We start from the raw sequence: 26,130 nt of genomic DNA, 5'->3' as shown, positions 1-26,130 counted from the left end.
AGCTGCCAAGGGAAGCTCAACTAGTGGTTCCATGGATAAGAGCACTGTGCCTGGAATCAGGAAGGTCTATTTGCCTCAGTTTCCTCATCTGTAAAATGTAGCTAATAACAGCAACTACCTCAGGATTGTTATGAGGATCAAAGAAGATAATATTTGTAAGAGTGCTTAGCACAGTTCCTAGCACATCATAAGTGCTATATAAATGCTTATTCCCTTCACTTCCCATCCCCACTCCCCAAGGGAGCTTGTAGCTCATGAGAAGAAACCCCAGCTCTGAGAGGTTACCCCTTTGAATGTGTCTCAACTTCAGTGATAATAGTATGGTTGTATGGTAAACTATATACCTAGAATGTAGGGGTGTGTGTGGGTGTTCTGCTTTTAATCAAATATAGGTGTAATATTGACTTGACCTTTGTTTTTTACAACAGTTACTAATATTACATCTACTTTACTATTATGAGATCCTAGAATATCATGGCTGAGAGGGACCTCAGGAAGCAGAGGCCTAAAGAGGGGAAAAGCACTTGTTGAAGCTTACACAGGTATTAAGTAGAACCAAGATTTGAACCTCTCAGGGCCTCAGTTTCCCCTTCTTTAACATGAGTTGGCTATCTGGTACCCCTCCCAGCTCCAAATCCTATTGACTTGATTATATCACTGCTTCAAATCTTTCTCAACTCCCTTGCATTAGGGCTATAGTGATGGGTGGGACTTTGCACATACAGAAAACCAGGAAGTTGTCTGTCAGGTTCCCACAGAAAGTTGGAGGCCCCTTCGTGTGGGTCCATTGCCCTGGGGTCCTTCTGATGCTATCTCTGGTGTGCTCTATCAACTGCTCCCAGTGGGCCCCAAATGCTATATTGGAAATGAGGCCATGACTATTATAGGAAAAGGTGAAATCTGCACATCAAGTGGTATAGAATTGTATATTTAGGACTTTCCTGGAGGAGGAGACTTGAGCTTGATGTATGTGTATGTGTGTGTGGGAGTGTGGTTGGGGGGGCAGTTCCTTCCCATTTGATTGTGTTGTGGCCTGAATAGCAGTTACCATTGCCCACTGTTGTGTGACTAGGTAAAGGAGCCCCATTGTGAAGTCTCCCTCTCCTCCCAGCTGGGAAACCTCATTCTGAATTTCCTGACTCCGGAATTTTCTTAGTCCCAGAGGATCATAGATTGTTAGCAATGGAAGGACCCTTAGATATCAGCCAGGCCAACCCTCTTATGAGGAGGAGGAAACTGAGGCCCAGAGAAGTGAGCGACAAGATCCAAAGCCATGCCCCCTCCACCATGTTTCCATTGCTATGAAGCTAACAATAGCTACTGTCGCTCCCTCTATGAAAGGACCAGGGCCCCCTGTAATGCTAGCTGTAGGCCCAGAGAGCCTGAAGACTTGGCCAGTCACATAGCTAAGGACTAGAACAGCTACGATTCAAATTCTGGTCTTCTGAGGCTAGCTTCATAGTCTATGATAGGGAGTGTATGTGTGTGTGTTAGCGGGGAGGCATGTGTGACAGCCACCTTATAATCGCTGTGGCCTATCTCTGAGGGTGGCTGCATCAGTGGGGCAAAAGATTAGGCTGAAGAGCAAGAGAAGATGAACAGTCATCAAGGAATGGAAGATTGTGGGAAAAGGGGTGCTCCTTCTCCATAGGATCCCAGGGGATCTGCCTAAACTCACCAGCTCAATCATGACTACTTTGGACTCCATTGCTAGAACATTCTTTAAAAGTTGGACAATTCTCCCCTTTCTTTGGGCCACTGTTAGAACAGTGACTAATTCCCTTCTGTCCTGAGTGGATCTTGGAGTGGTAGAGAAATGAGGATAATAATAAGCGTAGAGTCTAGAGCAGAAGCCCCCCTTAGGTCTCCTAGTCCAAGTTTGTTGTTTTATCAACACTAGACAGAGGAAAGGAATTGCCCAAGGCCACACAGGTGCTAACTAGCTGAACTAGGATCTGAACCTGGGTCCTCTGATACCCATGCTATGCTACATTGGCCAGAGGCAATAAAAATTTATTTATCTAACACTTTAAGGTTTACATTCCCCGCCAGCAGGGACTAGTGGGTAAGGAGAAATGAGTATAACCACAGGCAGAAGCCTAGCATTGAGATCAGAGTTTAACAGGGATCAATCTCCTAGAACGTTGGAACTAGAAGGGCCTTTGAGACCATCTATTCCAACTTCCCCCCACCCTTTCCCAGAGAAGGAATCTTAAGGCCCAGGGAGGGGAAGGGACTTGGCCAAAGTCACACAACTAGTTAGTGAGGCAGAACTAGGCCTTGGATCCAGTTACTCTAGGCTTAAACCCAGAGCTGTTTCCACTATAACACATTTTCTTGGCAAAGATGCTGGAGTGATTTGCCATTTCTTTCCCTGGCTCATCTTACAGATGAGGAACTGAGGCTAGATTTGAACTCAGGTCCTCCTGACTTCAGGGCTGTCACTCTTCAATTTGCACTCAGTGTTCATCAGTTCTTTGGAGGTGGATAGCATTTTTTTGTGTGTGAGGCAATTGGCCCAGGGTCACACAGCCAGTAAGTGTTAAGTGTCTGAGGTCAGATTTGAACTCAGGTCCTCCTGACTCCAGGGCCGGTGCTCTATCCACTGCACCATCTCGCTGCCCTGTGGATAGCATTTTTCATCATGAGTCCTTTGGAATTGTCTTGGCCCATTGTATTGATCATCGTAGCGAAGTATTTCCCAATTGATTATCTTTACATATTGCTGTTCCTGTGCACAATGTTATAGTTCAGCTCACTTTTCTTTGGATCAGCTTATAAGTCTTCCAGGTTTTTTCTGAAACCATCACCTTTAATTGATTTTTGTCCTCTTGGTTTCCAGTTCTTTGCCAGCACAAAAAGAGTCACTATAAATATTTTGGTACACACTGGTCCTTTTCCTTTTTCTTTGATCTCTTTGAGATATAAATCTAGTAGTGATGTTGCTGGTTCAAAGGGTATATACAGTTTTATAGCCCTTTGGGTCTAATTCTAAATTGTTCTCCAGAATGGTTGTTTGTACTAGTTCACAGCTCCACCAACATCCCCTCTAACATCCCCTCTAACATTTGTCATTTTCTTTTTCTGTCATCTTAGCAAATCTGATGGGTATGAGGTGGTATCTCAAGAGTTTCTCTCATTATTAGTTATTTGGAGCATTTTTTCTTGAGTATTAATAGCTTTGATTTCTTCTGAAAACTGCTTGTTCATATCCTTTGATCATTTATCAATTAGGGAATAGCTCTTTTTAAAAATAAATTTGGCTCAGTTCCCTATATAGTTAAGAAATGAGACTTTTACTAGAGCAACTTGGTGTAAATCCTCCCCCCCCCCCCCAGTTCCTGCTTTCTTTCTAATTTTGGCTGCATTGGGTTTTGTGCAAAAACTTTTTAATGTGATCAAAATTATCCATTTTGCTTCCCATGATCCACTCTCTCTTGTTTGGTCATAAACTCTCCCCTTATCCATAGATCTGACTGGTGATTTCTTCTGTGTTCCCCTAATCTATTTATGATATTACCCTTTATGTCTAAATCATGTTCCCATCTTGAGCTTATCTTGATACGCTGTGTGAAGTGTTGGTCTGTACCTAGTTTCTACCAGACTGCTTTCCAATTTTCCTGGCAGTTTCTGTTGAATAGTGAGTTATTGCCCCAGTTGCTCGGATCTTCGGATCTTATCTAACACTAGGTTCCTGTGCTCATTTGCTTCTGTATATTGTGTACCTAATCTAGTCCATTGATCAAGCACTCCATTATTTACCCAGTCCCAGATTGTTTTGATGATTCCTTCTTTGTAGTAGTACAGTTTGAGAAGCTGGCACAGGCAGCTGCTTTCAAAGAACTGTTGCATCAGTTCAGTACCCCCAGGGGTTGGTCCCCATGAGACAGACTCAGAGCTCTCTAGCAACTCCCTCTCACTATTTTTTTCCAGACAAAGGCTATGCTTTCCTAGAGGATTGGGTTAAAGCATTGAAGGCCCACATTAAAACGTATTGTCATTGGGGCAGCTAGGTGCTGCAGTGGATAAAGCACCAGCCCTGGATTCAGGAGGACCTGAGTTCAAATCCAGCCTCAGACACTTAACACTTACTAGCTGTGTGACCCTGGGCAAGTCACTTAACCCTCATTGCCCTGCCAAAAAAAAATGTATTGTGATTAATTTAGGTTGAATGCCTTTTCTTTTTTTATGCCACTCATTTCCTGACATACATTTCTCCTTCCCCCAGTTGAGGTCTCCCTTATTACAGGTAAGCAAAACTTACCACTATGATCAAGCCATCTAATAGCATTTACAGCATTCTGCACTTGTGGTTGCCCTGCTCCCCCAGCCCTCCACCCTTATCTCTCCACCAAGAGGAGTGAATGTGTTTTCTCTGATGTATATTTTTATACTGTCCTGGCTGGTTTCTGAGTCTGCTCATGTTCTTCAACCCTGGAATGGGTGACACCCTCCCCACCAAAATCTCCCATCTATGTCAAGTCCCATCTCACATACCACCATTCCCATTATTTCATTCCTGACCCATCTTGCCTCCCAGATGGAAGTCATCATAACTCACTATTCAGTCCCCCTTCCCCCTTTGCTTGGGTCATTTCTCTTTGTTCTTAGCTCCCTCTCTTCTGTCATAATCTTTTGTGTACACGCCTTCAGTTACCACTGGATTATAAACTTGAGAGCAGGATGTGTGTGATTTGTGTCTTTGCATCTCCAGCACTGAGTACAAGGCAGATCTCACACATCCTAAGTACTTAAATGTTGAAGGAAATCAATCCAGAGGAAGGGAAGGGGCATAGCCAAGGTCATATGAAGCAAGGACTCCCAATTTGCCTTTCCTCAGCATCTTTGATGAGCTACCTCTGGCTCTCCTCCCTTTTCTAGCCATTTTGTGGAGTAGTCCTAACAATTTTAATGATGTGGCCTGGCAGCCCTCTGGAGATAAGGTAGGTAATTACACAGGTAATTAGGAAGAGAAGGGTGCTCTCATCATCCCCTGGACCCAGCGGGAGGCACCAACATGGGTGGGAGATACTGTCTGTATGGGGAAAGAAACAAACTAATGAGACACCATGAGCCTACGTGGAATTAAACACAGCTCGCAGAGAGATTGTGACATACAAGAGGAAAGTGGATCTCTTGTTTCTTTTGTGTGAAGTGGGGTACTCTAGTCCATGTGTAAAAGAAGGGTTGAGAATCACAGAACTCGAAATACACGAGATTTTTGCTGTATGGTCAGTTATAGAGCTGGTCCCCTGGGAAGGCAACAAGTGCCATCTGCTGGAGGATGAGGAGGATGGCAGAACTTTGGAGGGTGTCAAGTGAGGGCAGAAAGACTTTAGGAAGGAGTACTCCAGAAAGCAGGGCTTTGGAAGACCAAGTAGTTCAACATAAAGAGTACTAGCTGTAGGGTCAGAAGGCCTGGGTTCAAATCCCCGCTCTGACAATTACTGTTTATGTAACCTTAGGCAAGCCATGGCAAGTCACTTCCCCTCCCTGGACCTCAATTTCCTCCTCTGTAAAATGAGGGGAGGGCAGTGGTAAAGCACCGGCCCTGGATTCAGGAGTACCTGAGTTCAAATCAGGAGTACCTGAGTTCAAATCCGGCCTCAGACACTTGACACTTACTAGCTGTGTGACCCTGGGCAAGTCACTTAACCCTCATTGCCCTGCAAAAAAAAAAAAAAATGAGGGGTTTGGACTATTAGGCCTTTTAGGTCCCTTCAGCTCTAGGGCTATGAATCTATCAGTAAGGACAGCAGTGGAATGACCACTTCCTGCTGGGGACTGGAGATTGATTCAGAAAGGAGAGCTGTAAAGAACAATGGAAAGTGGCAACTTGTGATGCCTACTGAGGGGCAGTAGTTGAATAGCCCTCTTTCATGAACTCATAAGTAAAACTATAGGACCATAGATTTGGAGCTGTAAGGGGCTTTAGAGTCCACTGAGTACAATCCTCCTCACCTTGCTTTGCAGATGAGGAGACTGAGGCAGAGACACAAGGGTCACAGTATCTAAGGTGGGACTTGAGCTGAGGTCTTCCTAACTCCAGGTCTAGCATCCTCTCCACTACCTGCTTCCTGTTATGAGGCTTGTAACCTCTGTGCTTTTAAGGAGAACTGGGTGGCAGCCTTTGGCAGTAGAGGAATGTGTCAGATGCTGAAGCTTCCAGGCTACCAAACCACATGATGGAGATACCTCAAGTGTACCTGGACATTTGGGATGTCAAAGGAACTCCAGGCTGGGGGGGGGGTGTTTGTAGACCAGTACTCTCATTAGTATGCTGCACCACCATTTTGATGGGTAGGCACTGGGCGTCTCTAGGTGGGGAGAGGGGAAGTAGGAAGGTGCAAAAGGCTTCTAGAGACAAATGTTGCAGACCTTGTAGTTATGCTGGAAGCCCACATGAACAATGTTTAGCTACAAACTTGAGAGAACAGACAGTAGGAAACAGTGACCACATAATTTCTATCCACCTGTTTTATTGCAATCTAAACATGCCCTGCTCCTCCCCCCTCCCCAAGCCAGCTTTCACTAAAATCCCTAGGATTAGGTTGAGGGGTGGGTCCAAGGAGGCCAAGTTCTGGTGGTTCTCGCCACTGTGGAAACGCAGGCAGAGTCTGGTGCTGGGCAATGGCTCTTCGGAAAGCTTCTATTTGCACTGTGTGGAGTGGTGGAGGTCCGGGGTCTTCACTGAGAAGTGCTCCCTCTGGGGAAGCTTTTTCAGATCTGAACCAGGATGGACCCCCCCTCCCCCATACACACACACACACACACACACACAAACGTTAGAACTTTGAGTTCAATGCCCCATTTGCTTGGAGTGTCCTATGTGGCTCCCTGAATCTTTCGCCTCTAGGTCTGCTCTGGTTAATGAGACCCCAGAAGCCAGGAGATATCTCTATTCTGAGTCACCCGGTCCTCTCCCCCAGGTCGGAGAGGAGGGGGGAATCCCTGAAGGCTTGATCTTATTTTAGGGCAAAGAAAGGAAGGGAGAGCAAATTCCTAAACCCCTGCAGATGGGGAGGTTAAAGCATCCTGCCTTGCAAGGAAAAAAAGAAAAGAGGGAACAGAGGGTCCTTTTGGGTGCGTGCTCCCTCTCACACACATGCCTCTCGGCCGTCGGGGGTGGCCAAGAGAGCAGAAAAGGATGGAGGCACAAGAAATCTGGGTGGGCCCTTTCGGCAAGCCAGACAGCCCCAAACCGCACTTACAGGGACCGAGGATAAATTAGGGTGGGTTTTCGGGCAGGAAGAGAGTGTGGGCACCACCCGATCCAAGCCCTTCTTTTGACAGGAGAGAGCAGAGGAAGCTTTGCCCTGGTGCCAGCGAGCCGGTGGCGGATCTGGACTTGGCATATCGGCCCGACCCCAACCCAGTCCGGGCTCCCCTAAGGCACCGCGCCCAAGGAGGGCAGGATGGGGATGGGGGGGATGGGACAGGGAGGCCCGTCCCCGCAGAGCGGGCTTGTGCCGTCAGCCGCCGGCCAGCCCGGGGGCCGGTCGGGGCCGTGAGCTGCGCCAGTCTTGTTCATCCTTCCGAGGGGCCGGGACAACGAAGGGCTGAGTCCCTTTTGCAGAGAGTGCCGGGAGCTGGTCCCGGAGCGGGAGCTCGGGGCCGCGCAGGCGCGGAGGGAGCCCGCACGCCCCTGCTGGCATGGGCGGGGCCCCGGGGCGGGCCCTTAGGGCTCCGGCCCCGCCCCCGGCCCCGCCCCCGCCTCCAGAGACAGGGCGTGCAGTTGCTCCTCCGCGGCCGCCAGCTCGCCTTCGTCCCGCCCACTTTCGGAGCCCTCGAAGCAGCCCGAGTCTCGGGGAATGTCGGCCTTGGAGTCCAAGGTGTGCTCGGGCGTCGGCTCCAGGCTCGTCTGGGGGCCTTCTTCCGCCTCGCTGCCGGCTGCGGGACGGGGGCGAGGAGGGGAGATGTGTGAGCTCCGGTGTGACCCCCTTCGCCCCCTTCTGTGCTCCCCGGTTACCCACATCCCTCAGAATCCTGAAGGCCGGGGGTGGGAGGGACCTCAGCACGTGGAGCTTGGCACCTGTCAGAGCTGGGGGGCGGGGGGCGGGGTTTCCTCTGAGAACAGGGGATGTCTGAGCTGGAAGGGATCTTGGAACAGCTCTGGGAAGCCTCGCGTGGACAGCCCCCCCCCCCCCCTGCATTCCCTTCCTTCTGGCAGGAAGCTGGGCTCAGCCTAGGGGCAGGCCGGGGCCCCTCAACCTACTGTCATAATCTAACAGGAGCTCTGCGGCTGTGAGCAGCTTGGCCCGGTGCTGGGGATCCACAATATTCAGCTCATTGAGATGGGTTTCCCGAAGCTCTTTGAAGTCTTCCAGGGTCTGGTAGCCATTGAGTAACAAGGTGGATGCGTGTTCCTAGCAGGGAGAAATAGTAGGCTTGCTTTCAGCTTCTCCCCAGCCTGAAAGCCCAGTGACCTTGGGCAAGTCACTTCCCTTCCTCTTGGCCTCTGTTTCCTATAAACTGCAAGGGGTGGATTAGTTAGACCTCTGAGGTCCCTTCCCAATCTAGGACCCCATGATCACTTTTTCCTTCTGGGCCAGAGGTTGGTCACCCAGCTCCACTTTACATAGCCACTGTGTTTCTGAAAACGGATGAGTGCATTGAATTTTGGTCAACCAAACTGGACTGACAGTATCAGTGCCGAATATGACGTGAAATGCACTCGAGATCATATCTTGGGATGGGTCAGATGAAGGAACTGGGAATGTTGAGCCTGGAGAAGAAAAGCCTCAGGGAGGGCCACGTGTGGAAAAGGGATTAGATGCAGCTCGCCAGAGGGCACAGCTAGAAGTAATGGGCAGAAGTTGCTAAGACTCGAATTTAAGAGGGATGGAAGGACTCTTGACCCCTAGGGCTGTCCCAAAGTAGACTGGGCTGCCTTGGGCAGGAGGGAATTGCCCTTGCAATTCAAGCAAAAAGATATTCAAGCAAAGGCTGATTGGCCACTTGTTAGGGATATGGTTCCAGTACTGGTTGGAGTGGGTGGCCCTTGAGGTCCCTTCCAATTCTGCTTTCCTGGAGACCTTTTGGGGAGCAGGGCAAGCCTGTTCCCAGCATCCTTCTACCCCCCTGCCCCCCGCCCCACTCTTCAATCACCGACCTCCAGGCCTATGCGTTCCAGCAACTCGTGCAGGGTCTTGGGTTTTGGCCTCTTGCCCTTGCTCGGTCGTTGGCGGCCTCTCCGGGCAGGCCCCGTGGCCTCCTCAGGCAGCACGTCCACGTAGATGAACTTGAAGGAGCCCAGTCTGCCATTAAGCAGCCCAAGCCATGTGCCCACGGGTGGCTTCTCCACAATCTGGATCATATCCCCCTTCTAGGAGGTTGGGGGGAGGGGTGTGTGGAAAGGGACCTGAGCTTGGGGGGGGCAACTGGGGGAGAAGATCTCACCCCCCCAGACCCCTCCGAGCCGCAGTTCACAGGGTGAAGGACACTGCCCATTTTGGTTCCCCTTCATTGTTCCATCTTGACCCTTGCTGGCCTCAGGAGTCATAAGATGTGGGTTCTAGTCCTAACTCTACCACATATGACCTTGGACAAGCCCCTTCCCCTCTCTGTGCTCCTCAGCTGCCCTATCTAGCCCTCCTCCCCCACCCAGAGCTCTTTCCCAAGGCCTTTCTCTCCTCCTCCCCAGGAGGGTCCATGGGGATACCCTCACCTGGAGTTTCAGCGAGTCCCTGTCGTAGGGGCTGGGAGTGAAGTCGGTGTGGACCCGGGCCCTGCCACAGAAGGGGCCTGTGTACATCGGGGCCATCAGCTCCTCCACCCTCAGGCTGGTCTGCCCGCAGCCCACGGTGCCAGGGCCTGGGCTGCCCAGCTCGCTGCCTGCGGGGGGACGGACAATGGAGGGGAGAGGGCTTTACCTTTGTCCCTGGCTCAGCCTGGCTCCTAGCACAGACTTTTGTTAGGGCTCAAGGGGGCAAGGTCCCTAGAATAGTTGAATAGACAAAGCCCATTTGGGGGGAGGCAGGCCCCACTTTAAAAGGGGAGGCCCACGCTCATCAAATGCTTTCTTTCTGACTGGTGGGCAGGAAGATGCCAGGGAACTGTAGGCAATCTCCTCTTTCCTGGATGAAAGTGGTGGGAAGTAGAAGTGTGACCCCAGTGCCTTCTGAATCCTCCTTTCCTCATAGGAGTGACTGTCAGAGGAGGAGGGATGTGTAACACAGCAGAACCCCATCCCCCCTCCACTCCCAGCTTGTCCCCAGACTCCATCCCTTGCCCACTCCCTCCATCCACTGATACTCACTAGTGGACGTTTGGCGGCTGAGGGCTGGGTGGCCATTATCATCCTGCTCAGTAAAGGCCAAGGGCATATTCTCTGAAGCCAGGCCCTCCAGGAGGCAGTCTGGTGAGGTTGGGGAGGCTGAGCCTTCCTCCAGAGTATCTCCCTGAGGGTGAACCAGGAGAGGTGCAGGCTTTAGAATGGGGACATTCAAATCCCAGTTCAGAAGGTCTGAAGCTATGTGCCTCTGGGCAAATCACTCCCCTTCTCGGGGAGAAAGAGAAGCTAGCCAATCAGAGCTGATGTCTCTGTGATGCTCTGAGATTGACACAGCACCTGTCCTTTCAAGACTATGAGGTCAGGGGGCAGCTAGGTGGAGCAGTGGATAAAGCACAGGCCCTGGATTCAGGAGGACCTGAGTTCAAATCCAGCCTCATACACTTGACACTTACTAGCTGTGTGACCCTGGGCAAGTCACTTAACCCTCAGTGCCCCACCAAAAACCCCCCACCAAAAACAAAAACAACAACAACAAAAGACTATGAGGTGAGCTGGACAGGTGCTATGGATGGACCCACATTGCAGCCTTAGTCTCATGCCTTATCATGGTGTGAAGGTGTTATGATATTTATGTTATCATCATAGAAAGAGACCTCAAGTCATCTCAACCCCTCATTTTGCAGACAGGAAACTAAAGCCTTAGGAAGCTAAATGATTTGCCCAAGGCTACACAGAGTCAGAATTTGAACCCAGGTCCTTGGGCTTCAAATCCTGGTTTCTTTCCATTGCATGGCACAGCCTCCCAGTTCATAGGAACATAGATTTAGAAGAAGGAAAGGACCTTTGAGGTCATCTTATTTTACAGTTGAAGAAACTGAGGCCTAGGGAGTTTAAGCGACTTACTCAGGGTCACACAGCTAGTAAATGTCTGGGGCAGATTCAAACTTGGTTCTTCCTGACCCAAAGGTCAGCGCTCCACAATAACATAATGCTTCTCTATGAGTTTAGAGGCAGCGTGACAGGGCCATCCCTGGAGTCCAGAAGATCTGGGTTCAAACCCTGCTTCTGACATAAACTAGCTGTATGACTCTGGACCAGTCACTTAATGTCTCAGTGCCCTAGGCTACTAATCTGTTGGTGGAAGGAGTTCTCATACAAGAAGCTCCCTTCACTTTTGAAATCACAGATCAAGATTCCTCTCCTTTCTCTCCCCCCACCCCACCCTCAAAGACCTCCCCTGACACCTTGCATGTAATAAAATACCCTTCTGGCTTAAGGCAGGTAGTAGAAAGATTACCATTCCCATTTCAGAGAGGTGAAAAGGAAGCTTTAAAGAGATTACCTGATTAGTGATTCTCTTGAGTCCTTTGTAGCTCTAATCTTGGATGAGTCTTTGTAATTATTAGAGGGGAGATGGTCACATAATTTAAGGTGACATCCCTAGTTCACTGGCCCTTCATCCCTGTATGGGTTCTCCCTTCCCTAGCTCCCAGGCAGGGCTAGCTCCAAAAAGGAGTTTACCATTGCCTTGGCTGGCCCTCCATCTCCAAGCCCACTCCTTGTCCTCCCTTGGGATCCTGGAGTTTAGAGCTGGAAGGGCGCTTAGAGCCCACCTAGTCCAAGTCCATCATCTTACAGAGGAGGAAACTGAGGCCCAAAGAAGGGAAATGACTTGTCCAAGGTCACATGGGTTGTAAGAGGCACAGAGTCAGACGTGGCATCCAGTGCCCTCTTCTCCACGTGCCTCTGGGCAGGATGACCTTTCATTTGTCTTTGGTGTAGACACTGGCTTATTTACTTTGCCTATGTCATTAGGCTGCCCTGTTCTCCCTTCCAGCTCTAAATGTCTTGCCTTCCACCCTCCTTTTTTTTTTTTTTTTTGAGGCAATTGGGGTTAAGTGACTTGCCCAGGGTCACACAGCTAGTAAGTGTCAAGTGTCTGAGGCCAGATTTGAACTCAGGTCCTCCTGAATCCAGGGCCAGTGCTCTATCCACTGTGCCACCTAGCTGCCCCTTCCACCCTCCTCTTTGGCCTCAGGCCTCACCATCCCCTCCGACAGGGCCTTCACCATCGTCTTGCCCATCTTCCGGTTCATGGTGCGGGAAATGACTGCTCTCCATTTCTTCCCCAGCTTCTTTGCGCTCCTCCCAGCATCCTCTGTGGTGGGGCTTCCTGTGTCATCCTCAGGGATCTAGGAAGAGAAAGGATAGAGCTTTGAGGCCCAGGGCCTCAGGAGTCCTTTCTAGTCCTGTCTTACATGACCACCACTGGGGCCTAAATGTACCCTTTGCTTCCTCCCATCTCTGCCAGGTGACGTTCTATTCCTCCTTTAAGACTGAGCTCAGGTCATACCTTGGGAAGGTGAGCACCGCCCCCCCCCCCGAAAGGGATATTCTACTTTCTCAACCCCCTCCCCTCCACAGCCCTTGGTCTTTGCTTCCCATCCCATTTTCCCATAGTACATGTGTGCCAATAGCATGGGCTTTGTCTCCTACTAGATTGCAAGCTCCCAGAGGGCAGGGGCAGGGCAGGGTTTTTTAATCTCTCCCACAGCAAATCCCAGCACACAGTAGCTATTCCCGTGTGTGTGTGTGTGTGTGTGTGTGTGTGTGTGTGTGTGTGTGTGTGTGTGTTTGCATTTGTGCGTGTGTTACAGTAAGGTCATTCTCTGTCCCCCTGAACCTGCTCTTCCTTCTGACCTCACAATTGCTATTAATTCCATTTGCCTTGTCTCTCATCTTCTCAACCTTGGGGTCATCTCGGACCCTTCCCTCCCTCCCTCAGAATTTCCCATCAGCATCCAGTTCTGTCTGTTTCATGTCTCCAATCTCTCTCCAATCTTCTCTCTCTTGACTAGTTCCGAAGCCACCTCCCTCACACAGGCTCACCCACCTGGGCCAGTTTCCTAACAAGCCTTCACACCTTTCCTTTCTTCTCCCTCAAATCAGTACTTCATATCCTTGCCAAACTTCTCCTCCATTGTCATATTAGTCCTGCAGTTGGGCTATTCCTCTGTTCAGAACTCTTCAGCCGGCTCCCTGTTACACAAGATCTTCCCCAATTGGACACTACCTTGCTTTTCCAGACCTTTAACATTATGCCCCTCTCTGCACTCTACTTTCAGGCCTCACTAGATGACTTGCTCTCCCTTTCCCCCACCTCAACCTCCATCATCTCATGCTCTTAGACTGCTGCCTTGTTTTGGCTCAACTGTTCCTTATGCTTGGAATGGCCTTCTTTTACCTAGTTTTCTGGTGACGTCCTAGTCACCCTTTATAGCCTAGCTCCAATGACCAGGATCCCTTGTCAGTGACAACCTCCCCGATGAGGCTTCATGCAGCATTGGGTTTGGTCCCTTCCTCTGCAATGACATGTATGTTGGCTGCCTGTGTTGGTTTCTCATCCTCTGTGGACTGTGGGTTCTATGAAGGCAGGAACCCAGTCTTAGCTAAGCTTCATGTCTCTCCCAGTACCCAGTACTACTAAGCCCTGCATACATCAGGTTTCTGGTAGATGTTTGTTGAAACATTCACAAGTGTGGATGGGAATAAAGAAGGGAGGAGGCTTATGGGAAGGACTTGGGGAAATATCAAAAAAAGTCTGGGTGACTAGGTAGTGCAGTGGATAAAGCACTGGCCTTGGAGTCAGGAGGACCTGAGTTCAAATCGGGCCTCAGACACTTAACACTTACTAGCTGTGTGACCCTGGGCAAGTCACTTAACCCTCATTGCCCCACAAAAACAAAAAAACAACCAAAAAACAAAAAAAGTCTGGGTGAGCAAGCTTGGTAGGAAATAGGGTGGACAAAGGATTATGGGAGCAGAGATGTTGAGTTGGGTGGGATCTCAGAAGCCACCTGGACACCAGGATGTGCTATGCCCATGTCCTCTCCTCTCTGGAGGGCATTTGGTTGATTTTGTAAACCAAAAGAATGGAAGGTGTCCAGGATGGAAACTTCTGTTGTTTGTTTAGGAATAGAGCAAGGAGCTAGGCAAAGGGTATTTAAAAATAGAATGTAAACCTATCTTTTTGTCTTTGTATTCTGCTGATTGGCACATAAGGTAGGGATTGGCCCTGGGATGTCACTGATAAAGGGAATTTCCCGATGACAAAGTTCCCTCTACCGATATAGGCTGGCACTTTTCTCTGCAACCTATAACCTTAGAGAATTGCTCAGTCACTCGGTCAGATATCTCAGAATTTGAACCTGGGTCTTCTTGGCTCCCAGGTCAGCTCTGGCCTACTCCAGACACAGAAGACATGATTAATAAATGCTTGTCGATTGATTATTTGTGCCATGGAAATATTAGTAGAAGACTCTTTGTTCATGTTAGGGTTAGAGCTCAATCCTGGGGGCTTATTCACTCAGCACGGCCCCTCCTCTCTCCCCTCAGCTCCATACTCACATTGTCCTCTAGGTTAAATTCCTTCTCGCTCACTACAGGAGAGCTGGGCTTCGACTTGGCAAAGTCCTTGAAGCTGCTGGATCGTTGTAGGGAGAGCTAGAAGAAGCAAGAGAGATAGGGTCATGAGCCCACACAAGCGAGCTTCCCTGGGGCCATCATTGGAGTCAGGCAGCTCAGGATGGAGAGCTGTGGGTAAATGGTGCCCTAGGTCTAATTCTCCTGCAGGCTCTTGCCCAGGCCCCATAGTAAGAAGGAAACTTGGTTAACCTCAACACCTGGGAAACCATGAGTACTGATCAGCTTTAAGGTTTGTGAAATGTTTTACATATATTATCTCACTGGATCCTCACAACAACCCTGGCTTGTTAGATAGGGTGCTGTCTATGTGTCCCTAGTCAAATCACTTAACCTCTCAGGGATCTAAGCAATGCTCCCACTGGCAGAGAAGGAGCTGTCCCTGCATTGGGAGGAATTTCCTCCCCTGGGAGCTCCCTCTGCCAGTCAAATCACAGGGCCAATCCCTATCCTTAGCCCTTAAACTTCTTCCTAATCTGGCTCCAAAGTAGATTTCCAGGTCTTCCCCATTAGAATTAAACTTCTTGTAGGCACGGACTGTGGTGGGTTTTTTTGCCTTTCTTTGTATCCCCAGCACTTAACACAGGGCTTGGCACACAGTAAGTGCTTAATTAATGCTCGTTGACTGATTACACCTCTCTCCCCCCCATTCGTCCCAAATGGCCCACTAGCTATTCCCTATAGGTGCCAATCTTTCCATTTTCCATTGCCTGGCCATTGCCTGGGCCTGGAACCTTCTCCCTCCTCACCTGGGCCTCTTAGAAAACCTCATCTTTTCAAGACTCAGCTCAAGTGCCTACTCCTACAGGAGGCCTTTCCGGAACCTCTCCCTCCTCCCAAGTACTTTGTATTTTTTTTTTTTTTTTTAGTGAGGCAATTGGGGTTAAGTGACTTGCCCAGGGTTACACAGCTAGTAAGTGTTAAGTGTCTGAGGCCGGATTTGAACTCAGGTACTCCTGACTCCAGGGCCGGTGCTCTATCCACTGCGCCACCTAGCTGCCCCAGTACTTTGTATTTTTACATGTTTTGTACTTACTCATCTGTGTACATGTTCTTCCCTCCCAAGAGAAACTAAGCTTCTTGAAGACAAGGCCTGTTTCATGTTTGACTCTGCCTTCTCAGCTCATAAGCTTGCTTTTTTAAAAAAATGGTTGTTGAATCGAATTGAATTAATCAAAGAAAGTTAATTATATATTACCATTAAAGTTGTAACTCTAGCTACCATCAGTACCAGCTAGGTAAGCTTAGCTTTGGCCAACTAAGTCAATTTGGGAAAATTTGTTAATGTTACACTTCTTAAAGAACAACAGCGGAAGGTTTGTTCACAGGGGTGGCACTCACAGGTTTGAAATGCATTATAGCTGCTGGTCATAGAATAGAATCCTAGACTATCAGGTCCAAAGAAGGGAAAGGACTTGGCCAAGGACACTTAGCCATTAAGCAGCCAAGCTGGGATTTGAATCTGTGTTCTGTAACTTGAAGCCCAGTGCTCTTTCCGATGCCTCCTACTTCCTTTCTGGTCCTCAGCAGGGCTAATTTCATGGCTGGAAGCTGATGGAGCCTGCCAGGGCCCAGGACCCATCAGGATGGATGTATTAATTGCTTTGTCATTGCTGTTCAGTTGTGTCCAACTCTAGGTGACCCCATGGAGTTTGTCCATGGGATTTTCTTGGCAAAGATGCTGGAGTGGTTGGCCATTTTCTTCTCTAGTGTGTCCCCATTTTGTGGATGAGGAACTGAGACAAATAGGGGTTAAGTGACTAGCCCAAGGACATGCAGCTAAGGCCAGATTTAATTCAGATCTTCCTGACTCCAGGCCTGGCTCTCTGTCCACTGCACCAACCTAGCTGCCCTATCCAATGCTAGGTTAAGACAAACTGACCTTGAGCTAGGATAGGGAGAGAATTCTGGAGCAAGGGGAAGTTTAAGGCAAGGCAAATTAGGAATAGACATGACTCCAAGAGGTCTCTTACCGCAGTGGGAGCTCTCATTTCTTTGGCAGTTTGGGGTATCCAAAGCCATTCCTACCCAACAACCCTGGGAGGCAGGTAGGGAGAGTATTATGGTTTCCATTTGCTAGATGGGGAAGCTGAGGTACCAATCTGCCCTCAGATCAGAACTCCCCCAAAGTCACAAACTGACTAAATGACAGAGCCAGGATTCGAATCCAGATTTAGCTCTCCTTCCATGTTTAGCATAAGCAGCTAAGATGTGGGGATGGCAAAATTACCAAAGAAGGCTAGATTCTAAACTCCAGAGGGGGGCTGAGACCCCACCCCTAGCCCAGGCAGGAAACCTCATATCTTCATCCAGTGGGACAGAGGATGAGGGGTTCTCGTAACTCATGACTGAGTGTCCCACCAGAAAGCCTGGTGGGCAGTCAGAAAGAAGGGGATCCTCTGTTCCAGCTGGAGGCCAAGCAAGAAACCCAGCAAGGAGTAGCTTGCACTAGCAAATCCAAGGTCCCACTGCCAAAGAGACTCAAAGTACTTGCCTGTTCACTGACCCGGAGGGGCTGAGGGGAGGGCAGCACATTGCAAACCTTAAAGTGTTATGGAAATGGGCGCTACTGTTATGAAGCACAACAAGGATAAATGTTATTGCAAACAAATGTGGTAACTCGCTGTTCCTTTTCCTTATTTCTCCCCCACTTTCATGCCTTTCTCTTGAATCATTAGGATGTAGCTGCTTTAATGGCTTCATCAGATCAGAGAATGCCAGAATACAAGAAATGGATGGGAGCTCAGATATCATCTAGTCCTGCTCCCTCTTTTTGGAGGGGAGGAAACTGAGGCCCAGAGCAGAGGAAGGGACTTGCCTAAGGTCACATAGATAGTAGGGAGCAGTGCTAGAAATCCAAGCCAGGTCTTCTCTACTCAATTGAAGTCAACAAGCATTTATCAAGCACTAGGTGGCACAGTAGATAGAGTGCTAGGCCTGGAGTCAGCAACACCTGAGTTCAAATGCTGCCTCAGATGCTCACTAGCTGTGTGACCCTGGGCAAGTCACTTTACCTCTGCTTGCCTTAATCTACTGGAATAGGAAATGGCAAAGCACTCCAGTGTCATTGCCAAGAAACCCGCTTTCTATGTTCTACAGAGTCACAAAGATAACAATAGGGATTCTGCCGTCTTTGGTGCTGGGGAGACAAAGACTGAAATGAAACCGGCTGTACCCTCAAGGAACTTCTGTTCTACTGGTGGGAAACAACACGGACACCGAGAAGTCAATACAAAGTATGTAGAAAAGAAATCCAAAGTTATCAGGAGGGAGCACTAATGACTTAAGGATTCTGGGAGGCAGAGGTGAAGAGGGAGAACATTTGAAGCTTAGGGGACAGTCTGGACAAAGGGACGGAGAAGGGGGTGATGGTGATGATGATGATGGGTAGAGGGAAATGTGTGTGTGCATGTGTGTGTACGTGTGTGTGTGTGTGTGTGTGTGTGTGTGTGTGTGTGTGTGTGTAGAGGGGCATGGTGTGTGATGAACCTGCCCAGGTAGGTTAGAGGCAGCTTAGGAAAGGTTTAAATGCCAAGAGAGGAGGAGTTGATATTATGTCCTGGAGGCCAAAGGAAGTCATGGAGTGGTGCAGTCAGATCTGTGCCTGGGAATAGCACTTTGGCAGCTGCTTGGAGGCTGGATGGCAGAAAGGAAAGATAGGATTCACAGTGCCCTTGCAATAGTCCAGGCAAGAGGTGATGGAGACCGGAATTAGGGTGGTTGTGGTATGAGGGGAGAGAAAGGGAGAGGCAGGGGAAATGTGGACGTGCAATTGAGAAGACTTGGCAACAGAGTGCATGGGGGTGGGATAGAGAGAGTGAGGAGCTGGGAATGAGGCTCAGATTTCAAGCCTAGCTGACTGGAAGGATGGTGGTGCTAAGGGAAGGAGGGAACTGAGGAGGAGGGGAGGGCTTAGAGGGAAGAATAATGAGTTCTGTTTCGGACACGGTGAGTTTAAGATGCCTGGGCTAGCTAGGTTGTGAAGTAGTAGAGTGCTAGATCTGAACTCAGGAAGACCTGAGTTCAAATCCAACCTCAAATACTTTCTACTTGTGTGATCCTGGGCAAGTCACTTAACCTCTGCCTACCTGTTTCCTTATCTGTAAAATGGAAGTAATAGTTCGTACCTACCACCCAGAGTTGTTGGGAAGATCAAACGAGCTAATACTTGCAAAGCATTCAGCACGGTGCCTGGCACATCGTAGGTGCCAAATATAAACACTTGTTCCCTTTCCTTGCCCCATGGGACATCCAGGTGGAGATGTCTAGAAGGCAGTTGGAGATACAGAAGTGAAGCTAGGGCTTCATATATAGATGTGGGAGTCCTCTACGTTGAGCCGATTACGTTAAATGCATCAGAGCTGATGAGATCAGAAGAGAAAGAGGAAAAAAGGAGGAAAATGGAGCCTTTGCATACACCCACATGGAGGAGGCCTGGTGTGGGTGAAGATCCAACGAAGGGGACAGAGAAGGAGCGGTCAGATAGGTAGGAGGGGACAGAGCCACAAAGACCCAGAGAGGAGAGAAGATCCAGGAATGAGGGGTGACCAACGGCGTCAAAGGCCACAGAGAAGTCAAGAAGCCTGATGACTGAGAAGAGGCAAGGGAAGAGAGGGAAAGGGGGGGTGGTCTGCATGGCTGCAGTCCAGGTTGGGGAACTCCCTGAGGAGGGCTTGAACTGCCTGAATGGCAGAGTTGCTATTTATAGGTAGATGAGGCCTATTGTGGTCTCAGCAGTCTCCCTCTCCCCTCCGGGAGCCCTGTCCAGCAGTGCTGAGAACGGCAAGCAGGCTAGAGAGATGGCAGGGAGCCAGGAGTGGCCTTTGTTGGGCCACTGGTAACCTCACCTCCCAGCTTAGGCCTCTAATCGCTTCCCTTTCCCTCCACCTCTTCCTGTCATTAATCTGCTGTCTCTTGGGGCTTTGGGGTCCATGGTAGGATTCAGGGGAAGGGGACAGAGAGAGACTGGTTCCCAGACTCAGGTAGCCATGAGATAGGCCAGGCACAAGGGTGAGGGCAGCAGATGGCCCTCCCACCCTCCCTCCATAGGAGGTGGGGCTTCAAAAGCTTTGTCCCCCTCTCTCCAAGGTTGGGGAATCTCCAGAGAAGGGGCTCAGTCTCTTGCCCCTAACTCTTTCCAAGTCAGGGAGACAAAGATCCCAGCATGCCCTAGGGCCTATGGTCTCTCTGATTTAGGACTCTGGCTCAGCCAGTTTGGATGAGGCCAAGGAAACCCTTCATGAGATGAACTTAATAAAAACCAAAATAGCCAAAGTTAAAATAAAAAAAATAGCCATAGTTTATATAGGATTTTAAGGTTTGTAAAGTACTTTATAAATATGATCTCATTTGAGCCTCACAACAACCCTGGCCTCTTATTATTCCCATTTTTTGAATGAAGAAATGGAGGCAGACAGAGGTTAAGTGACCTGCCTAGGCATCACACAGCTATTAAGTATCTATGGCAGCATTTGAACTCAGTTCTTCCTAACTCCAGGAGGAAAGAAAAGGTCATCAGATCTAGCTATTAGGATATCATTGGTAGTAATATATAATCTATATCAAATAGCAAGCATGCTGCCCTCAGGAGTGGGGAGAGAAGGGAGGGTAGGAGAAAAATTTGGAACTCAAAAAATATTGAGAAAAATTAAAAATGAGAATAAAAAAAGATATCATTGGTGATAGTAGTATCAGTCAACCAATGATATGGGGATAGAGATTGAAAGGGGTCTTCTAGTTTGAGTCTATGAGTATTGCCTGTGGGCTAAGCCTGTCAGCCAGCCTTCTACCTGGCCCCTTTTTATGAAATCCTCCTGAAAGATCTCATCTCCATCCTTCATTCCTCAGTTGCCTTCTTTTCATCCCAAAGCACTGAGCATTTCCCTCTCTATGCTCAGTGCCTTTCAAATCATGCTCAGTTTCATAAAAGAGGTCAGAGTTTAACCCCTTCATTCGGTAACTGACAAGGGAACTGAAGCCCAGAAAGGAGAAGGGACTTACCCAAGGTCACAACAGTAGTGAGTGGCAGAGCTGGGATGGCCTTCTGGGAGTTCCTGTCTCACTTGGCCCTGACTCTGGTTGGATCCCCAGGCTCCTCCCCCCATCCCCCGTCTTCTTCTCTACCAATCCATGTCTTATTACTTCTTCAAAACCACCTTCTTTAAATAGTCTAAGGTCCTCCTGCTATAGGAAGCTTTGACTTGACTTCTGTGCCTCTAACCACCATTGCTGTTTGCCTCCTCAGCCCATTCACGCTCACTTTGTACCACCTTTATTGATTGGGCCTTTGCTGCCTTGTAAACATTCCTGACTCTCATGGGGTCAAAGGATCAATTGATCTCTCAATGGGCATTTATCAAGGACTCACTCTGTGCCTCCAACTTTGCAAAGCTCTGGGAATGTAAAGGAAGAGGGAAAGTTTCCCCTTTCCAATAAGCTTCCATTCTGATGGAGGAAACAAGAGAGAGAGAGGAGGGGGAGGAGAGAGAGAGAAAGAGAGAGATAAGGAGGGAGGAGGGAGGGAAGGAGGGAGAGAGGGAAAGGGAGAGAGATAGGAAGATAGAGAGATAAGGAGAAAGAGAGAGGGAGAGAGAGATAGGGACATATACACATGTATACATACACATATATAAGTATATGTTGTGTATGTGTGTATATATTATACATATACATACACATGCATACACACATCTACATACATATAGGTGTATGTGTAGAACTAGATCCACCCCAAGATACGTGGTGAATAGCTGGAAGGGAACCTTAAGTGGCAATTGGGGGGAGCAGAACAGGCCTTCTGAAGAAGGTCAAAGGTCGCTTTTGAACTAAGTCTTGAAGGAAGCCAGGAATTCTAAGAGATGGAAGTGAGGAGACAGAGCATTGCAGGCATGGGTGATAGCCAGTGGAACCATGGGAGATGGAATGTGATGTGTACCGAGGGGCAAGGAGGCCAATATGCTTGGACAGTAGAGCAGGTAGAGGGGAGTAATGTGTAAGAAGACTTTTGGAAAGGAAGGGGATGAGTTTTAAAGAGCTTTAAATGATAAACAAGAGAGTTAATATTTGGTCCTAGAGGTAATAGGGAGCCATTCAAGATTATTGAGTGGGGAGGTGACATGGTCAGACTGGTGCTTTAGGAGGATCACCTTAGCAGTTATGGAGGATGGATTGGAGCCAGGGAGTCTGAGGAGGAGAAACAAATTAGGAGACTGTTGAAATAATCTAGGTGAGAGGAGATGAGGGCCTGTGTGGATGGAGAGAAGGGGGCATGTCTAAGAGATGCAGTGGACGTGGAAATGACAAGACTTGGCACTTGGCTGGTTCTGGGGGGTGAAGGGAAGGAGAGTTTTCCTTGACCCATCCGCTCTGAGCAGTGGGCCCATCCAGGCTTTGAGTTTCCTCATTTCCCCTCAAATCACTCAGAAAGCCCTTTTTCTTGGCACCCTTTTTGTTGTCCTGAGCTTCACCAGCCAGCCTCAGGGGATTCTGACGCACGGGCTTATAGGACAGTGCGGTGTTATCATCCAGCCTCTGCTACCTGTCCTTGACGCCATCTTCTCCCTGTGCTCTTTAAAAATCGAAATGGGTTGCTAAGTTCTCTTCACATACGTCTGGATCTCTTCAGATCCTTGTTGGATTTCAGGAACACAGATGTGATTTCCCACCATGGGGGGAGAGGGCTGCTGTGGGGGCTGGGAAAGCGGCTGCTGGGTGACTCTGGGCAAGCTACTGCCTCTCCTGGTGTCCAGGCTCCCTTCTGAGTCCCTAAGCTGATTGGCTAGCAGGAGTGGGGAAGGGGGGAGCTTGCACACAGGTAATTCCCCACCTTGATGAAATCACAAATCAGGACAAACCACCAGCAACAAAACTTTCCAGAACAGGCCAGGCTCATCCTCCCAAGTGAACCCCCACCACCACCTTCCAGTCCCCTTGAGGGGAGAAAGGAGGAGGACTCATGCTGGTGCCCAAGACCAACACCAGCTCTAGGGGCCTAGGGCCACAGAGGACCAAGGGTGGGGTGGGAAGGAATGAGGAAGCACTCCTGGAAGACTCCCCTGCACACCAGCATGCACTTTGACAAGCACATATCCATCATTCTTCAGTCTTCATTCTACCCTTGTCCTCATAGGGGAACAGGGGCCCAGAATAAGGAAGTGCCTCACCTAAAGTCCCAGAGCAAGCTGGGGGAGAAGTGGGCCTGCAAACAGGGCCTCTGGCCTCCTGGGCCCATCACGACATTTCTTTCTTGGGAAAGTCGTCTGGGTACGAGTGAAGGAAAGAGGAAGGAGGGTGGAAGCAAAGGGTCCTTCGGCCCCAGAGACCCCGGCATCCATTCCCCAGTTTGGAGGTGGGCTCTGATTGGCCAGTTGATGTGGGGGCAGAACCCTGGAGGCTAAGTGAGGGAGCCAGGTGTCCACTGTGCCCAGGGACTTCAGGGCCTGATGGTATGCTACAACAGGGAGAGCTCAGGCCTTGGCATTAGAGGATGAACTTTGAATGTCAGCTCTGCTACCTCCTAGCTGTGTCACCACGGCCATGTCACTTCTCTTCTCTTGACTCCCTTTTCCTCATCTATAAAATGAGAGAGGTGTACGAGATGATCTCTAAGGCTCCCTGTAATGTCGTTCTAAGGACTCAGACATTCGGTTTTTATGCTCCCTCAATCTCTCTGAGCCTTGGTTTTACCATCTTTAAAATAGGCCTACTAGACCCTACCTTGTCTGCCTGCCTACCTTCCTGCCAGGCAGGGCTGGAGTGAAGATTCAAAGCATTTATCTGTGTAAAGCAAGCAATGGGAGCTGTTATACAAGTGGCAGGGAGGGCCTCGATTGCCTCCAGTTAGCTCTTTCCCACTCTTTGTCCTCTGGTTGGGGGCCAGGCCCAGGTGTGACTAGAAGAGTCTCAGCTTCTCCTCACCCCAGGGGAGCAAGCTAGGGGAAGTGGTGGCTTCAGAGGGAGAGGCAGCCAATGGCAGCTCTGCTGGGTCTAACACCTGGGAGAGTTTGGATGAGAATATAAAGTCCCCCTCACCCCCCTTGCCATCCGGTGTGGTAGAACCTCAGAGAAAGAGACACCGTTCAATGACAAGTGTACAAGCCGGAAAACGTCAGCCACCCCCGTCCCATCGACCTGAGGACCCCTCCCCCAACACACACACATACACAGACACACACTCCCACACATAGACATATACCCCAAGCAGGATTCACACCCCAGTGCCCAGAAGCAGGTGGCCCCAGTCACCAGCACAGCCTCTCTACTGCTCCACAATCCTAGCAAGCTTTTTCAGTGAGGATTCCAATTCTCTCCTAGAATTGGATTGATCTGAGAATCAAGTTGTGGAAGCATGGGATTCCAGAAGACTGGCAGAGAATACAGGCATGGAAGCCTAGAATTATAGGATAAGATCAAAGAATAAGGTCAGGGAGTCCCAAATCCCTATAACAGAGTCCTCGACCCTAACCTTCAATCCTGGAGCTGGGTGACCTCAGGTCAGTCCCTCTCTCTTTGGGCCTCAGTTTTCTACTCTATTAAATGGGAGAGTTAGACTAGATGGCATCTGAGGTCCCTTCTAATATTGATGTTCTAGGATTTGAAGTTCCTTCCCCTCTCCAGGCCTCATTTTCTCCTTGTAAAATGAGAGGGTTAGACTGGATGATCCTTTCCTGCTCTGTCATTCTGTGACCCAAAGTCTTTTCCTGTCTCTGGATCTCAGTTTCCTCCTCTGTAAAATGAGGGGATTGGGTTAAATGACCTCTGAAGACTCTTTTTACTCTGAAACTTTTGTGGTTCCACAAATAGATCATCTGGTCTAGGCCTCTGCCTTCAGAAAGGTGAATGTCTAAGCTATTTAAGACAGAATCTCCTTTTCCTGACCTTCAAAATCCCCCCTCCTCCTCACACTATATAACACGTGTGCATTCACATGCATACATATCACACGCACACTCACACACTCACACTCCCAAATACCTCTCCTAACTCTCTCTGAATCTCCTTTTCTGTTCCTCTCAAACTCATACCCATCAATCAGTCAACACGCATTTATTAAGCACCAACTATTTGCTAGACCCTGTGCTAAGTACTGGGTATACAAAGAAAGGGAACCCTTCCCTAAACCCATACCTGCCCTCAAAGATCTCCTCTTGTAATGGACCCTTAAGCTTCCTGGTACTGAGCATCTCATGGAATGTTCTAATACCTTTGATCCCCTATCTCTATATCTCTTTAGCCCCCAAATGCTTGTCCTATCTTCAGGGAACCTGAGAGTTGAGATAGAACTGAGCCACACGTACTAGAGACTTGTGTGTGTGTGTGTGTGTGTGTGTGTGTGTGTGTGTGCTGGAGGCAGGGACTGGTGAATGGGTGCCCTTGGAGCATCATGTCATCTCCCAGTGGAATAGACTCCAAGTAGGTGAGCTCAAATAGGAGGGGAAAGTGACTGTTAGGAAAGGAATCTAGTCGGAGAGAAGCCCAGCTAAAGAAGAGGTTGTAGGAGTGCCCAGGTGGTAGAGGCAACGTACTAGACAAAGCTCTAGGATCCAAGGCTAGAACACAAAGGATTTCTTCTAGAGCTCTCAAAGTCCATTCTAGAATTTGAATCTTTTTCTTGCGGACTCAAAAGTCTATTCTAGAACTCCGAAATGCTTTTCTAAGGTTCTAGTCACCTATTTCAGCATTCTAGGGTTCTAAGCATTTAGACTGGAATTCCAGCATTTCATTCAAGGATTCTATGAATTTATCACAGAATTCTTGGTTTCTTTTCTATGTTCTAAGAGTCAATTTGAGCCTTTGGAGGTTCTCTTCTAGCATTTTAAGAGTCAGTTCCAGAATTCTAGGCTTTTCTTCTAGGGTTCTAAGTGTCTACACCAGAATTGTAAGATTTTCTTTTAGGATTCTAGTAGGCCCTGGCCACCTGATTTCTTGACCCCCAAACACTGAATGCTCTCTGGCCTTTTCTACTCATCTGGGCCATTGGGGGTCACAGGGAATAAGCAGTGGGATTGTTCCTCACCTTCTTCTTCTGGGTGGGCTCCTTCTCACTGGCGTTGGAGGGCTTTCGGCGCAACATGGTTCCTTGCCCTGACCAGGACTCTGTCTCTTGTCCACCAGGTGCTCAGCCTCTACAGTCCTGCCCAGTGGGCACAGCGTGGAGTGAGCCCTCCGGCTACTCTGGGCTCTGGGTCTCAGACACCCAGCGGGCGGGTGGCAGGCGGGCAGGAAACTCAACCACGTGACCTGCTCTTACAGCAATCGCAGCCCCTGGGGAGGAAGGAAGTCCCGCTTGAGTCTCCAGAGACTTAAGTTAGCTTTGGGGTTGAATGAGCAGAGCAAAGTCCCAGTCTTGTCTGGGCCTCCAGTCTCCAGCCCCCCAAACTTTTTCCCTCTGCCTCCTAGGAAGTGGGAAGGCCCTT

The 26,130-nt window shown here is 49.1% G+C and overlaps 1 protein-coding gene across 1 annotated transcript; it reads right to left on the bottom strand.

Moving 5' to 3' along the window:
* Positions 1-6,474: 6,474 nt before the first annotated feature.
* On the bottom strand, positions 6,475-25,893 carry SASH3 (SAM and SH3 domain containing 3). Its single transcript, XM_043974276.1, is given in 10 exon segments — positions 6,475-7,640; positions 7,642-7,699; positions 7,702-7,890; positions 8,216-8,366; positions 9,113-9,325; positions 9,668-9,834; positions 10,259-10,400; positions 12,280-12,426; positions 14,642-14,737; positions 25,731-25,893. Coding segments are annotated over 10 exon segments (1,473 nt in total). The 5' UTR covers positions 25,788-25,893; the 3' UTR covers positions 6,475-7,387.
* Between the last annotated feature and the right edge of the window lie 237 nt (positions 25,894-26,130).

This window comes from Dromiciops gliroides, chromosome X, assembly GCF_019393635.1.
Source record: "Dromiciops gliroides isolate mDroGli1 chromosome X, mDroGli1.pri, whole genome shotgun sequence".
Taxonomy (NCBI): domain Eukaryota; kingdom Metazoa; phylum Chordata; class Mammalia; order Microbiotheria; family Microbiotheriidae; genus Dromiciops; species Dromiciops gliroides.
This window is presented reverse-complemented; position numbering and strand designations above follow the sequence as displayed.